The sequence below is a fragment of the Lytechinus variegatus genome, chromosome 2 (genome assembly GCF_018143015.1).
Source record: "Lytechinus variegatus isolate NC3 chromosome 2, Lvar_3.0, whole genome shotgun sequence".
Taxonomy (NCBI): domain Eukaryota; kingdom Metazoa; phylum Echinodermata; class Echinoidea; order Temnopleuroida; family Toxopneustidae; genus Lytechinus; species Lytechinus variegatus.
Window position 1 is genome coordinate 15,842,465 of NC_054741.1, and position 15,923 is coordinate 15,858,387.

At 34.7% G+C, this 15,923-nt stretch overlaps 2 protein-coding genes across 2 annotated transcripts in view; both read left to right on the plus strand.

Moving 5' to 3' along the window:
* The window catches only part of LOC121409671, a 23,576-nt gene extending 18,889 nt beyond the window's left edge, over positions 1 to 4,687 (plus strand). The window contains exons 25-30 of the mRNA XM_041601580.1: positions 386 to 454; positions 1,271 to 1,394; positions 2,112 to 2,276; positions 2,782 to 2,854; positions 3,771 to 3,891; positions 4,625 to 4,687. Coding sequence (XP_041457514.1) covers positions 386 to 454; positions 1,271 to 1,394; positions 2,112 to 2,276; positions 2,782 to 2,854; positions 3,771 to 3,891; positions 4,625 to 4,687 — 615 coding nt within the window. The remainder of the gene's footprint in view (positions 1 to 385; positions 455 to 1,270; positions 1,395 to 2,111; positions 2,277 to 2,781; positions 2,855 to 3,770; positions 3,892 to 4,624) is intronic.
* On the plus strand, positions 4,618 to 14,001 carry LOC121409672 (adhesion G protein-coupled receptor L3-like). Its single transcript, XM_041601581.1, has 12 exons — positions 4,618 to 4,683; positions 5,005 to 5,131; positions 6,124 to 6,227; positions 7,092 to 7,191; positions 7,554 to 7,734; positions 8,267 to 8,339; positions 8,937 to 9,003; positions 10,077 to 10,144; positions 10,671 to 10,797; positions 12,527 to 12,628; positions 13,156 to 13,222; positions 13,883 to 14,001. The coding sequence occupies exons 2-12, from the start codon at positions 5,045 to 5,047 to the stop codon at positions 13,999 to 14,001; spliced, it is 1,095 nt and encodes a 364-aa protein (XP_041457515.1). The 5' UTR covers positions 4,618 to 4,683; positions 5,005 to 5,044.
* Positions 14,002 to 15,923: the final 1,922 nt, after the last annotated feature.

Here is a 15,923-nt window from a genome sequence, read left to right on the forward strand (position 1 = left end):
ATATGAACATCATGAATATTAGGGGGTTAATGAAAAAGCACTTGAATATTGCTGATAATATATCTTACAACAGTTAAAAATTATATAATTTCTTTCTCATCTCTTTTAAAGACTCAGAATAGACCCAAAAGTGAAATCGACAAATTATATAGCAATCGAAAACCTAGAAACTATTTAACACAGAAATGCAAACTTTATGTCATTTCACTGCCTTCCAGGTGAGTATTTTGTTTAAGAAAAATTCCAATTCTCTGGCTTTAAAAATAGGCTTTCTTGTACATGTTTTCACCGACCACGAGATCGTGACGTCATGTTGTGTTTGTTTGTTTTTCGGGTATGATTGGTCAAGTTTTTGCCTTCGGTGTCATTTTTTTATTTGATATAGGAATTTCTTGAGACCGTAGACGCACTTTTGGATAGTGAGAGAAAAGAAGAATGGCAAGAATTACAAAAGGTATATACTCAAATTGACTTTTTAGAGAAGATTCCGACTCCAAAGAAGCATATCGAAACGACCAAGGATGAAGAGTGGAAGAATAGGAGAGAACTAAGAAGAAAACATAAATATCACACACAAATGTAGTATGTCTATCCTCCATCCACGTTTCACCATTGTTACAGGGTTTACCAGCACGTGGATTCACTATTGGCAAATACCAGAAGATAAATCACATAGGTTTGAAAATGTGTAAGAATAGGGAAAACAAGTGAGCTTAAATAATACAAGTTATGTTAAGCTTCCATACACGTCTCTCCGTTGATACAAGGTTTATTACTTCATGGATTCACCACTGAAAGATACCATGAAAAAAGCGTAAAAACCTGTTAAAAGAAGAAACAAAAGAAGTGGACCTTTATCCATCCTCCATACACATCTCTCCATTGACACAGGGTTTAGGACTACTAGAATTTCGCCCTCCAGTAGATACCAAAAATAGCTGTAAAAATAGGTTTGAAGAAGAAATAGATAACCTACATTCATCTTTCATAGATATATCTCTATTGTTACAGGGTTTTATTGCTACATAGGTTCATGGATGATGGATGGGAGAAAGAGACGTGAAATTTGAGTATAAGAGGAAGAAGAGGGGTGTAAGATGAATAAAAAAAGAGGAGAAAAGAAGAAGATGAGGATGAAGAGGAAGAAGACTTTACATACTTTAAATGTTGGATGACAAAGGGGCGGAATGTTTTTTAGACGGACTTTTCGTGATATAATGCTGGTTTTATACTGATGATAACATTTGTATGATGTTCCCTTTATTGCCAGACTAAACCAGGATCGACTGAATTGGTTCATAGTCTCGAAGACTACATCGCCCAAGCTGCCAGAGATTTAGAAACAAGCGACACTTTTCTAGGATGTCAGGAATTCTATGAAACAGCAAACATTGGTACATGCTTTAAATACCTCCTATTTTGCTTTATGGATGTATGGCATTAAACGAGGACAAATGGTCACCTCTCAGACTAATGCAATGAGAATGATAAGGATTATCTATCATGGATACATTTCATTAATTTCAATGAGTTGAAGCTTCATTATTCCCAACGTTCTTCATGAGGCCATTGACATTTTACATCCCTTGTCTTTGTTAATGATGAAAAGATTCCCTAATCACATTTTTCTAGGGGTGATACTGTTTGGACCAGTCTGGACTGAATTATACATCCTTCTAAACTGCATTATACATGTTATAGCTCCTCTGGAGTAAACTACGCATCTTTTTAGACATTTTCTCTTCAAAAAGAGATATAGTCCACTCTCAAAAGAATTAAATGTCACTCTAAAAAGGAATGAGATAGCTTTTCTCTGAAAGGGGAGTGATTGGGGACCAGATAAGCTCCTTCTATATTCATAGAGTATTAAATTTAATATTTTTCGGTAATTCATGTATAACATTGTTGCATCAAACGATCAATTCCGATGAAACGTCAAAGAAATTGCCTTCTGAAGTTTCGTGCTGGTCTTTATATTTCTTAATGGCTAGACTGCCTATCATTATTTTGTAGTCAACTTAATAGTACTTTGTTGATTTCTGTTTGTATTTTGTTGAACAATAACAATGGAATTACAAGAAAAAGCTTCGAAATTCATTTTTGTCCCTTAGCTACATGTGTTGATAAATTCATGGCCGATTCGTTTGGTTCTGACGGGCCTGTTACTTTACCTATCTACGGGAACGAATCTGAATGGAGTGGAGTAGAAGCAAGATGGAACAATCTCAAGGAAGAAGTCACCTTGCCCCAAAATCTATTCGATTTTACTCGTGATGGTACTGTTTTTGTCGCTACTATATTTTATTGCTCTTTTCTTATATTTGCATGAGTGTAATTTCAACTAAATAAATTTTAATAAAAGTATCATTTTTTATTAAAATCAAAACATTACCAAATGGTGGTACATGTTTTGGGTTATATCCATGGGCCATACGCCTGTACCATAATTTCACGTTGGGGTAGTGACTGATTCATTTTGCAATACAGCAAGTCGGATATCAACACTATCTCAATTATCATTTATTACCTAGACCATTAAAGTCAGTCTTTTATTGTTTTATTTTGATCGTGTTGCTGGCAGTCAGTTGATAAAAAATTCTTTTATCATGTCGAATATTCAAAATTAACCAGTCATTGGAAATTAGAAACAGGTATTTCTTTTTTCAGTTGCTTTGTGAATCAATAGTGTTTATATTATAGGCGTTCCACTTCGTAGGTTAATATCGCATTGCAAATCTCGACATTTCATTTGTCTATTTTGTTTCATTTTGTCACGAATAGGAGATGAGGGAATCCTTGTTCTCTCCATCTATGATGCACTTGATGAGGTCATTCCCCGAAACGCATCTGAAGAGTAAGCTATAAAAAAAAGGATTATTTTTTATGATGTATTTATTTTTTTAATCTAACATCTGTCAAATACTACGCAAACACTCTACACCTGGCTCAAATATTCACTACTGAATGATACGCGCCGTATAAGCTCAAACAACAACGTTGTGAAGTGGTTGCAGTGTATGGTTCAATATAGTCTCGAACGATAAAAGGCATTGACACCAAAGACAAGGGCTCGTATTCTAAACACCAGTTGTAATTGAACCACGGTCAGTGTCTGGACTGTAAGGATAGGAAGCTAGAAGTGTCAAATATTTGTTTATACGGTATGCTTCTTGTGAGATATTCTGACCTTTCCACTTGTTAATGGTGAAAAAAAAATTATGATGTATTTATTATTTCAAGATGGTTTGCGTTGCTATGGGTTCCAAATGTGATGAAAAAATCGATCTTCTAATTGTGGAGATTTTCTAAAAAGAGTACAAAGACCCTGTTTATTTCACGGTCTGTTATTTAGCTTTCCGACTTTTCTCTAAGTCCTTTATGCATTGGCCTGAAATTTTGTGATGAATACAGGTAAAAAAAATGACAAGCAAAAAAAAAACCAATTATCAGCAAAAATGTTAGGGGGGACCCCCACCTCAAATTTAGGGGGGTTTGTCCCCGCTTCCGCCGCCTATGCCTTTATGAGAGTTGATATATTCATTTCACTTTAAGTCTATAATTTCATGTCATAAACGTTTGATTTAGTAGTAGATATAAATCTGTATTTTTTTCTAATTCAGTCAAGTATATGCCTATCGGGGAGGTTACGAAATTTTGGCGGTCTGGACGAAGTCTAAATTCAATGTACAGCGAAGTAATTTTCTTACTATCTTATACTTACCACCCTTATTTATGATAATAAAACATATTTTGTTATTCGTAATGGACAGTTTTGTTTCGACGTCGACAAACGAGCCTTGGGTGAACAGTCGTGTGATATCGCTGAAAGTCTACCCATCACTACGTCGAGACCTCTATAATCCTGTTAGCATGGTGTTTGTACACAACAGGGTATGTTCCTTTTGGATAACCGTTTGATGAATTAATTATTGATTTGGGACCGAATCGATTGTGTACTTGGTTTGCTTGTTGATTATTTGATTGCTACCTGATTGGCTGATTGATTGATTGATTGATTGATTGATTGATGGATGGATGGATTGATTGATTGATTAGTTGGTGATAATTTGATCGATTGAATCATTGATTCTTGAATGGATTGATTTTTTTATATATATATTTCTAACCTCAATATGAATACGGAGAACAAATGCAATGATCACATATTGTAACCCATGTAAACATGTTAGGGAGATGTAAAAAAAATATGGTACATGGAGAAATACACACATTACAATGATAAGAAAAAATGAAAGGATAAGTCGGAAACTAAAGTCTGACGATTAGTCAGACACGTATTCCATAAGTCTTACATTTATGCTAGAGAACTGACATTGGATAAAAAGAAGATATTTTTTAAGTAATGTGAAAATGCGTAAACTTAACATTTACGTCATAAAATAATGCAACTGAAAATGTGTACACCCACACTAGTATACCGAATGACTACTGCTGCGACTATTAGCCGACTATGATGCATAATTATGTTTTCATTATGGATAATTAAACGCCCTTTTCAATTCCGGTATCTCATATAATTGCTTATCTATGATGGTAAAATATTCAATAAGCTTCCATGTTACATATAAACAACAAATATTCATAAATTTTTTGGCAATTTTAGGGCATTTCCGAGCAAGATGTGGATACTCCTGTTTGTGCCTTCTGGAATTACTACTTGCCGTAAGTGACGTTTTATATGTACTCCTGAAAGTTCACTGGCTAATAAAAAAAATCATATATTGCCAACCAATGTTTGGCGGCAGGCCTATATGACGACAAATAATCCATTTGAGAATGGCATGCAACTTCTCATTTGCAATATAATCAATTTCCTTCGCAATAGAGAACAAAATCATAACTGCAATATAAGGTTTCGTGAATATTTTGTATAGATTTATGAATCTGTCGATATGTACCTGTAAAAATATTGCTTGCTTAAGGAGAAAATTGCATGCATAATCATCATTACTATAGCTATCATCTCTTTTCTTCATTATTTAGTGACACAATTGGAGGATCTTGGGATAAAACAGGTTGTCAAATGGTATCCACCAATAGGACTCATACAACCTGCGAATGTGTGCACTTTACTCACTTCGCTATCCTTATGGAACCACCGCCTCCACCGGTAAACTTTCACACCGCTACTTTTCAGCTCGAATTTGATATATTTTTATCTTTTTATAACGTTGTAAGTTATTTCCCACCGCTATTTTTCAGCTCGAATTCGGTTTGTCTTGATCTTTTTATCTCATTGTAAGTTTCAAATACTTGTGTCCCAATCCATTTGGGCAATCTGGACAAAATTTACGGTTCAGTGAGTGCACAACCATGAACAAGCTTTTATTATACTGCTGCGACTAGTATTTCTGGTACAGATGGCAATGGATAAGTTTGAATATTATTATGACTGTGATTATGATGGGAAAAGGTTCAAGAGGCTTAAAATGAAAAGTAGCCACACGGCATAGCTCTGAATTAATTTCTATCCTACAATTCAACACCACACCTTTAAATGAATTTGTGTCACTGTATTGAGTAATACGTCATTACATACATGACGTAGTTATTTAGGTAGAACTACATGTGTAATTCAAATTAATTTGGCAATCGGGGTCTTTTTCTAAAAGAAAGTTGTCTGAGATCAATTGTTCAATGAAACAAAACAAACGCGAAGGCTGTTTCATAGTTTGCACATGGCTTTACGAATATTGCAAGCAACATTGGTCATGTTTGTGTCTCAGTTATTTAAGTCCACTATGATCATGATGATGGAGTTTTTATACCACCATTTAAATGAGATTAGGCCTATCTAACAAAAAATGGGGCAGCGCTACTATAGGGCCAGAACGACAACTGTCCCCAATGATTGTTTAAGTAACAAAAGCATGGAAAGGGGGAAGAAACGTAATGAAGAAGAAAGAAGATCATTAAAGTACATTATTTTGGGTCATTTAACTCTATGATAATACCCCAGTCATCCAGTCGCAGATAGAAATGACGTCGCGTTTAGGTCGTCAACCCAGCCCCATCTTCCCCTCCCCTTGTCGTGAAATACCCTGGCACCACAAATGATAAGTTATAATAACGATTTACAATTTCTCATTTAATTTCTTTTAGCCCCCTGATATTGTGGATATGGTGTTTGTTTGGTCTGCGAGAGCACTAGCTGGAGTCTCAGAAACATTGCTGTTTCTTCTCATCTGTGTCTTCGTCTGTTGCACGTATGTTTAGCATTTGAACGAACACATTGTCACGCATTGTATCCGCAGTATGTTCATGGTGTGTTCACATTGGGTGATTTCAAGTTCAGTGTTGACCTTTTGCTGTTGGTCAATTTTTACACGATGATAACACCAAATATAAAATGAAGATGGTCCCGAAAAGTCACTCACTAGTTGTTGAGATGTCAATAATGTGATCTGGATCAGTTTTACAAACTCTGAATAAGTCTTGAAGCTAGGGGAAACAAACCAAATTTTAACACCAACACCAAGGCCAACACCGGATTTGAAATCACCCAGTGTGTTCACATGGTGGACTATGAAAATGTCATCAGCACTGCGAAAATGCTCAATTTGACATTGCGAATGTGATTTCACGTTGTGTCAACACATTGTGAGACATACTGTGGCATATTGTGTTTTTTCCGAAAGGGTTATTCATTACATACATATATCAACAAATGATTGAAAATCTTCAAAGCATACAGAAACGACAGTCTGCCCATCCATGGAGATAATTGGTCTGTCCCGCAAATGGATGAAGTGATTGATAAAATCAATTGTACTAATTTCTATTCTTTGTAAACTCTTGGTTCACGTTTTTTAAACAAACCTCTCTAATAATATGCAATCTAAACTTACCTGACTTTTTCTTTAACAAATTTTGTTTAGTTAAACAACGCCTTATACAACTGTTGTAATTCATTATCACTATTCAGATGCAACCCCAGAATCCTTCATCTTTGTTGAAACCAGTGTTCTGTCACTATTAAGCATTTTTTAAATTGAAACATTTGAAAATGGATTGATTTCAATTTACGAGCTGATAACATAATAATGAACTCATCTTTTTCCCCCTTATAGTCGTGTTCGTTCACTTCGTCATCTGATCCACGCACACGTGGCGTTGTCATGCATGTTATCAATCCAGTTTCTGTGTTTGGCAACACTCGAGTGGACACCGGTGAGATTATTTTATATCAGTTTGTTATATGTTTTTAATGCATGAAAAAAGCTTTGAAAATACAAATATTTATGCTCCCTCGATTTTTTTTTGTCAGAAATTATGCTCTGTATCCACACCTAACTAGTTCATTTTCTACGTCATTTTATTTTTCCCCCATTTCGCTACAATGGTTATGGTAAATGTCAGTAGTTATTGGGTTTGGGGGTAATTCTCTCTGATGGTCAAATTTTCATGTTTCGTAAATTATGGAAACTGAGCCCCTTTTCGTTTTTCACCATTTGAATAAAAACTCGTGAGAATTGAAAATAATGACATTCCGCTTCTCGATATCATTTTGATTTTGATCATTCTTTTTTCAGTTGATCTGCCTGGTGATGGGTGCATTGTTTGAGTACTTCTGCCTTGCTTTTGCCTTTTGGCTTCTAATCGAGTCCATCCAAGGACTGAGCGATGTCCACTTCGGCTACAGACAAGCTGACCGCATCATTACCTCGTGCCCAGTGCCAGAGAGATACTACGGGTACATGTGCCTTGCATGGGGTGTGTACACAAATATAATGTTAAATTTTATCAATAATAATTATAGTGTGTTCTTTTTTTTTTGCAATCACTCGAGTTCTTCACTGAATAAATCTTAAATCTTGGCGGCGCGATAGCTCAGTCGGTAGAGCGGGGGTTTCCGATTCCAGTGACCCGGGTTCGATTCCCACTTTGTGCACCAGTGCCCTTTGGCATGTTTGGAAAGGCATTGATCCTCATTAATAGGTTAATCGAAGATGACCTCAAGACGTCGGTCGTCTTGTTGCTTGTTTACAGGCGTTCATCCTTTTTAGCAATCGGGTAAAAAAAAGTATATTCAACACATATCTTTTTCCCAAAAATAAATATTCAAAAACCCGCTACTCCATTATGATATTTCCAAAAGAGCTCACATTTTTCTTCGATTCGATTTTACTTGTTAATAATCAGTATACAGTATTACAGCGTGTATTCATCAAGGTTTGAGAAAAAATAGTCGAATGGTGTTTGCCATTTTCGAAATTCATTGTTCTTTTTTTTTCTTTCATTTCAGGTGCTCCCGGCCTTGTTGTAGGTGTCACCATAGCAATTAACATTAATGCATTCCAAGAACTCAACAGTGGTTTGTGAGTATATTATAGACAGGGGCGGAAAGGAATTTCATAAAATCAGGTGAAATCACACAAAAAAAATATTTAAGTGTGTCGATTCTTCAAGAATATTCTGACAAGCAAGCTAAATCAGATGAAAATGGAAAGATAATTTTCAAAATAAAATGCACTTGTTATGAAAGGGAATATTCTAAGATAGATATACTATTTTCGTTGAGGCCGGTCGTGAGAAAATAACTTAAGCATGCTTCAGCATTTTGAAACATCGTTACAAACGAACAAAGTAATATCTTGTGAAGTTTACTTTATAAAAATGAGCTAATTTCAATGAATATCTTACAGTGTTACCATGTTTGAACTGTGTCATCAATTAAACCTTATTCGTAACTATGAATAACGGGGCGATGATACAATTCAGATTAACACTCGAAAAAATTGTGTTTGTAAATGACACTCGCTCTGGTTAAGGAAAAAAAATATTGTTCGACTTTGATATGTTTTGTATGTGCCACTAGCTAGGAATCTCGATATAAATATATTTTCAACGTATGAAATTATATTTACCAGAATGTTTTATCATTTCTTTTCTGATAATTTTATGTCTAATACTAGATGCTGGGTTACTGATGAACATGACCTGTACCTGTCATTTTATGGACCGCTTGGTGTTTGCTTCGGTGTAAGTGAAAAACGCTTAGCATGCTTGAGAATTAGGGGCACATACTCCTAATCATTACACTTAAGTATTAAAAATTAAATTTGGGGAAAAAAGTCACCAAACACAAAAGTACTGGTGATGAGACAATTTATACCCTTGTTATGTAGTAGCACACCAAACAGTCTTCATTGCCTGACAATATTTTTCAGCCTGTTTACCAGTAGGGGGTCTGAAGCACAGAATACTCCGAACCTTGGCCGCACCAAAAGGGCTGATAATTATTCTTAGGCAACTTATAAAGTCCCTACTGAATAATTCAAGTACCAAATAATGGCACTCCTTTGACTTATCTAAAGAAACAGTAGTCGAAATTCATATCCAAGAAATACAGTTTCTCCGAAGCGCATCATTATTTTTATATGGATGTAATATTTATTATCTCAATGAAATACGGGTCGAAGGGAATTCCTTGATATAACCGGGGGAGCGTTTCATCAACATTTTTGTCCGACAAGTTTTCAGATCTGACATCTCTCCCTTATTCTGAATTAATGAGAGGTACTGTTACTATGGTAATTGTCGGATAAAACAGAACTTGTCAGACAAAGTCCCTTCATGAAACGCTCCCCGGATCTAACGATTTACTACCTTCGAGGTAATATTGAATTCACTTGTCATATACTGTCCCATGTTATATTTATAGCACTGGTGTAAAGATGGGGGCATAGCCACCCCCCCCCCCCCCCCCCCCCCACAGTAAAAAAATGTTTCACAACTCAAAAACAAAAAGAAAGGAAAGGGGCAATTATAAAATATATGATTTTCTGAACATTTTGTATAAATAATATATCCCACAATTATATTTTGTATCATAAGGGTCAATTTATTTGGTCGCTCTCTCGCAGATTATTTTGTTCTTGTTGAAATGTAGCTGTATACGCCATGCTTGGCCCCCACAAACCAAAATCAAGTAAAGCATGATGCATACAAAAAAAAATTACCTTAACTGTCGATATTCGTTTGCAAAACAAATATTCAAAGAGTCTTGATACGTATAATTATTATTTTAAAATTTAACTCTATTTTCCTCAAAGCTCACGATGTTGTTTATGTTCATCGTAAGACGCGGCGTGGACAAATTTTTCAATACAGAGACACTCAGGTAAGAATTTGATATATTCTTTTTTATCATTTTATTTTTTTTTACATAACTGTTTGCTTTCTTATATTGCCTTCCTTTATCTTCCTCCGAAAGAGGTACCAAGTATGTTAGCCCATATCATGCTATAGGATTCGAATTAAATATCTTGTCGATTTGTAGGAGACAAAGCAAAAATAAGTTCTGCTTGCTCGACCGATACCGATAAAGCGCTAGAGTAAGGGAATGTGTATTTTCCCCATTTTATTATTTAGATTTCTGTAATTTTCTGACGGGAAGAGGAACTTGCCTTACAACATTTTTCATCCATATTGCCTCAATATAAGGGGTATTTTGTATTTAGTTATTTGGATTGTTATTTTCAGATCGTTTATTCTTTTGTTTTGTTTTTTCATTATTTTTTTTTCTCGGGGGCGAAAGCCCCTATCACATCATATCACTGTCTTTGTCATTCATATTTCGAGAAACAAGTCGATTAAAATGTATCATTGATTATTTCTATCTATCACCCCTCTGTCCTCCCCTACAGTTCAAGTATGCTTGCGACTTGTGTCATTTCCATAGTTAACGTCGGAGCCTGGGCGGCTGGTTATTTGGGCTTTTACGGACCGACAATCGTTGCTTATTATATCTACCTCCTGACCTATGCCTCCATGGTATGTGTTTGATCATTGTACAGTATTCTAACAAATTTCAGCATTTAAGGAATTTTGTGACTGGTTGAATGCTGCCACTTTACAACCTTGACATATTTTAATTTGTAGTCATCACTATCATGGGCGGAAATCTTTCCCTAAAGATAGGGGAGACCAGGGCCTGTAAAATTTGAGAAGCAAATAAAAATTCCATGCACCCCCTGGGATTTCCGCCCATTATTACCATAATTGCGTAGTAAAGACCTGTGTAAATAATTGAATTTACATGTAAGCAAGGGGGTTTTGCCATATTAAAGATAAGCAAGTAAATTGATGAAATGAATATCCTCATATATTACAAAGGTTTTCCCAATTCACATTGTTCAACAAAGAATCAGACGAAATTATGTATTCTTTCATTAAAATTTTTAAGACTAAGCGTGTTCCGAGAGAGCAATTTGTAATTGATTTCAAATCGATAGCATTGAACATTTCAAATCATTACTCAAAACTTACTAATTTTAGCAGTAGTGTATTAATTAGTAATTAGTGTTGTAATTGGATGTGCCTGCGCCTATGAATGTTTTTAACACAAATATAAAGCAATATGGCGCAATATGATTGGATTGTATGATCATCATCATGATCATGTATATAAGAAATCAATCTAGATTATTCCTGTTACAAGCAAAGGTCAAGACTAAATTGCAGACTACTATTGATATCAAGACCTATGATTAATTTTGGACCTTAAATCAACTTGAAATTGATAGTAATTTGATTAAATTCCGAGTTATTTTAGCTTACTAATTGCATGATCTATCTCATGACTTGAAGTTATTCTTCCTTTTTGTAAGACCCTATACCCCACCCCCCCAAAAAAAAATTATAATTAGTGTACATATATAGGCATCATAATATTATGTTAGCATATTGTATATATACTTTTTATTTCTCTTTGCTATATAGTGACATAATGACGTTTATTTGCCCGTTGCTTAAATTTAAGATTAATTAGTCGCGAATGATATACGTGTTTAGTGAAAACAAAATGAAACAAAACACCAATGTCAAGATATTTACACTAGATTATGTATTACGTGTTACTATGAATTACATATTTTGTTTATACTTTCGTTTATTCCCTTCTTTTCCAACATCTTATCCAGGGGATTTTCATATTTGTGATGTTTGGAATCAAAGCTGGACAGGTAAAATCAACAATTTCCTTTAAAGATTCCCTTTCCGCTTCGCGCTTTTGATAATTTCCATGTATCATAATCCCTAAGGCTGTATAGTCATCTTACTAAAACTATGAATTTTAGATTCGTTTAGATTTTTACCATTAATGCAGACATTAAAACCATCATACCCCAATCCTGATAATCAACCATTTTGAATCATCCCGCCTCCTCCCCTGAAACAGGCCCAACATAACCAACCCGGAAGGAAAATATCGGTCGAAATTGCACTAACTGTGATTATTCTCATGCAAATGGCACTATGGATGATGCCAATTGTTATCGTTCAAAGGATACGCTATCAAAATATAGTTGCGGGAAAAAGAAAAAGATGTTGAAAAGCCCTGACGCACTTCCACGTATTGGTTGGTTTAATTTTCTTACAAGAAAGCGTATCAAGAAAGCGACACTGTCTGTTTAGCATTTGGTCTTGATTTTCTTTTCGTTTATTGTTGTATTTTCTTTCTTTTTTTTCGGTTTGATGATATTTCTATAAATTACCGAATCAGTTAAAGCTCATCTTTGGGAAGAATCTCAACATGCTCAAGGGGCATCGTAAAATCAGAGGCATTGGAAATGGGAGAAACACCCCTGTTGAGAAGATTACTATCGTGAGTGTAAATGATACTTTAATCTCTTATTTTTTAAGAATAATTTTGCTTTGAAATTTGATTTCTACGCTTGTTGGTTTTGGGTGACAACAATTTTCAGAATAAGTTCGCCGAATATTTCTTCAGTCACCCTCGTATCTCATTCAAAATATCAACTTAATTTGATATTTCATTAATGGCCCAAGTGAATCATGTCTGCATTTGGTGCTTTTAATGTGCTTGTAAAATGCTGTAATTAATTGGTAATTAAGACTAATTGGTAGCAGTCTATCATTTATGCTGATGGATGTAATAAAAAAAATATTCGAAAGAAAGTCTTCATCCGAAATTCACGTTCAATCTGTAAAATAGCAAATAAACATGATAAATATATTTATATTAACATTATAATTATGATGTTAATAATTAATTGTCGTAATATCCAGTCTGCTAGTACTTACATTATTTGACGGTGATGTACTTAATTAGTTTAGACAAATGTAAAATGAAGTACATATTTTATATCATGATTGAATTGATATTAACAGACACAAGACAATGACAATACGGGCAAGAAGAGGAAGAAAAAGAAGAAAGGGAAGAAGCCAGTCACATGTAAGTTTTAAAACTGCTACAATACAATGGTTATTACTAGTAAAGCTTATAGTCACGTGATGATACTGGGAGCATGGAGTGCAACCACTCCTTGTTTTTGTTTTTTCAAGTTTTGAAGAAAGTGGAGAACATACAGAAAAGAGAAAGAATGAAGAAAGAAGAGTACCGAGAAGAAGGTTCCGATTCTGTAGCTCTTTATTAAACCTATGATTCATTTGAGAAAAAATCGATCATCTTACAGACGGCCTTGCCCCCTCACCCTATCATGCGCCGCCCATGATTTGAGTAAACTAATTCTATTACTGGCTCGCATCTGGGAAATTGTGAAACAATAATGCACAATATTTAAGCGTTTGCTACCCTAAGGATGCAATGCAATCGCACACCAACCTTATCCATAATAAATTTGTTTTACTATTAGAAAGTGGATCCGTTTTCAATCACACTCTATTTCATTGACACAAGTGTACACTAATCTAAAATGTACATGGTTGCTGCACGCCGCCACACATGTTCAAACCCTTCTTTTTTAGATCTATCCGTACTACTCAACTAATTAAAACCAGGAAAGTTGACAGTTCAGACAATTTGTCAGATTACAAATGTTGATGAAATGCTCTGCACATTATCTTTCACTGATTATGTTTTTTTTTTCTTCAGATGTACCTGGCGGGAAGGACCATTGGTCACGCGACTCGTCCAAGCTACCTGGCAGAACAAACGCCTCGGTTAGGATTCAACCCAGGGCTGACAACGAAAAGAAAATTATCCTTTCCTAGGAGATAATCAGTCTGTATAAGTCCTATTGAAATTGTCACCAGTCAAGAGCAATAAACTGAAACGTTACTTCGTGCAATTGATTTTCCCAACCTGTGCGTAAAGCGAGAGATCCTAAGATCAACCATTAAAATGGCGATTGTGTCGTTAAATTGGTGTTTTTTCATTTTAAATTATCTTTCTTTAATGGAATTGTTTCAAAATGTAAACATAAATTTTCAGTTTTATCATTATTATCAATCAAGTGAAATTAATTATCTAATAATTCTAATAGATACAAATTTTTAATCTTATGCATACAGTATACGGACTTTCTTCGACTGAAATATATTCTCTCTCTCTATTTAGGTTGATATTTAGTTATATTGTATTCATTACACCTATAGGCGACAATACCTGTTTGATTTAAAAAAAAAATAAGTACATTTATTCATAAGAGGATGAATTTCAATTCAATTTAATATAATTGACGTGTTCATGTGGAATTTTAGGGAGCAAAAATCACGAAGTTAAAAGTTTGATAATAAGACCTGTATCCAAAACTCTGGTTTAAATGTACATTAAACTGTACACTGTAAAAGTGCTGATTTTCTAGTTAAAATTAAACTTAGAAAATCAGCACTATACAAGCACTGTAAGTGCTAAATCAGCACTTCATTATTTTACAGTGTATGGGTAGCTAAATGTGACCCAAGTTCAAACAATAGAGATTCATTTTATTTTGCACTTAAGTTATGAATAACTTGAAACAAGTGACTATTTGGTAAAAATGTAATATTGTGTCGTGTATTCTCCCTTTTCCAACTAAGCATTGAATCGGTACGTTCATGATGATATATAGGGAAACGATTTACTCTATCACGTGATTTAGCTTTTATAGCAAGATTCTTTTGTATATGAAAAGAAACAACTCCTCTATAGGTGTTTTGTATTAACTCCGACTTCGATCTATGTGCCATTTTCTGTATCTTTAATTCGAAAGCATTTAATAAAAATAAAGTGTGTGCAAAGAATAGTGCCATATATTATTTTCTTTTTCTACCCCCGAAACACGCATTTTAATTGCTAATGATGGAGTAAATTCAATATATAAAACGGATGATGGTATTGAAGGTGATATTGCCGGTATAGTTTGGCGAAAACAAGAGCGGGTCAAAGATTTAGCAGGGGGCATTTTTAAAGAATCCCCTCCCGTAGAACTGCGTCTGGCTAAAAAACGATGACAATGTTGGCGTATAATGATGATGATTGATGATGATGATGATGATGATGATGATGATGGTGGTGGTGATGATGATATTAATGATTATTATGCTGCTGCTGCTACCGATGATGATGATGATGATGATAGCGAAGTTGAAGATGATACTAGTGATGATGATGGCAGCGATGATGACAATACGAAGTGATGATGGTAATAATGTCATGCCAATTTCAGGTCAATATATAACTATTATGTTCCAACTGGCCACCTGAAGGGACTACATTGACTTTATCATGTTTTCAAACTACAGTATTTGGTATCATTGACCATCAATGTCACAATCTCCAAATATCAATTCAGTATCAATTGGCTGTAAATTTTAGGGCCGGTATTCCTTTGAGACATTTCTCAAAACAATGTGGCCAATTATTAATTGGTGCATCATCACCAAGATCGCTGAGTGCGTATTGAACACAGGCATACATTTTCCCGGATTAGTATCTATTATCATTCATTAAAACATGCATGCACATATTCTTCATTTGATTTCATTTAGGTTTTATTTCCACAAATCCGTAACGTTGTAGAGCTTTGATATGATAACATAATTATGCTAAACAACATTAACATACATAATGATGATATTAAATGTAATTAAAAAGCATTCACATTTAATGCGCGAATGAGAAGTGAATAAAGTGGAAGAAATATTACAAGCAG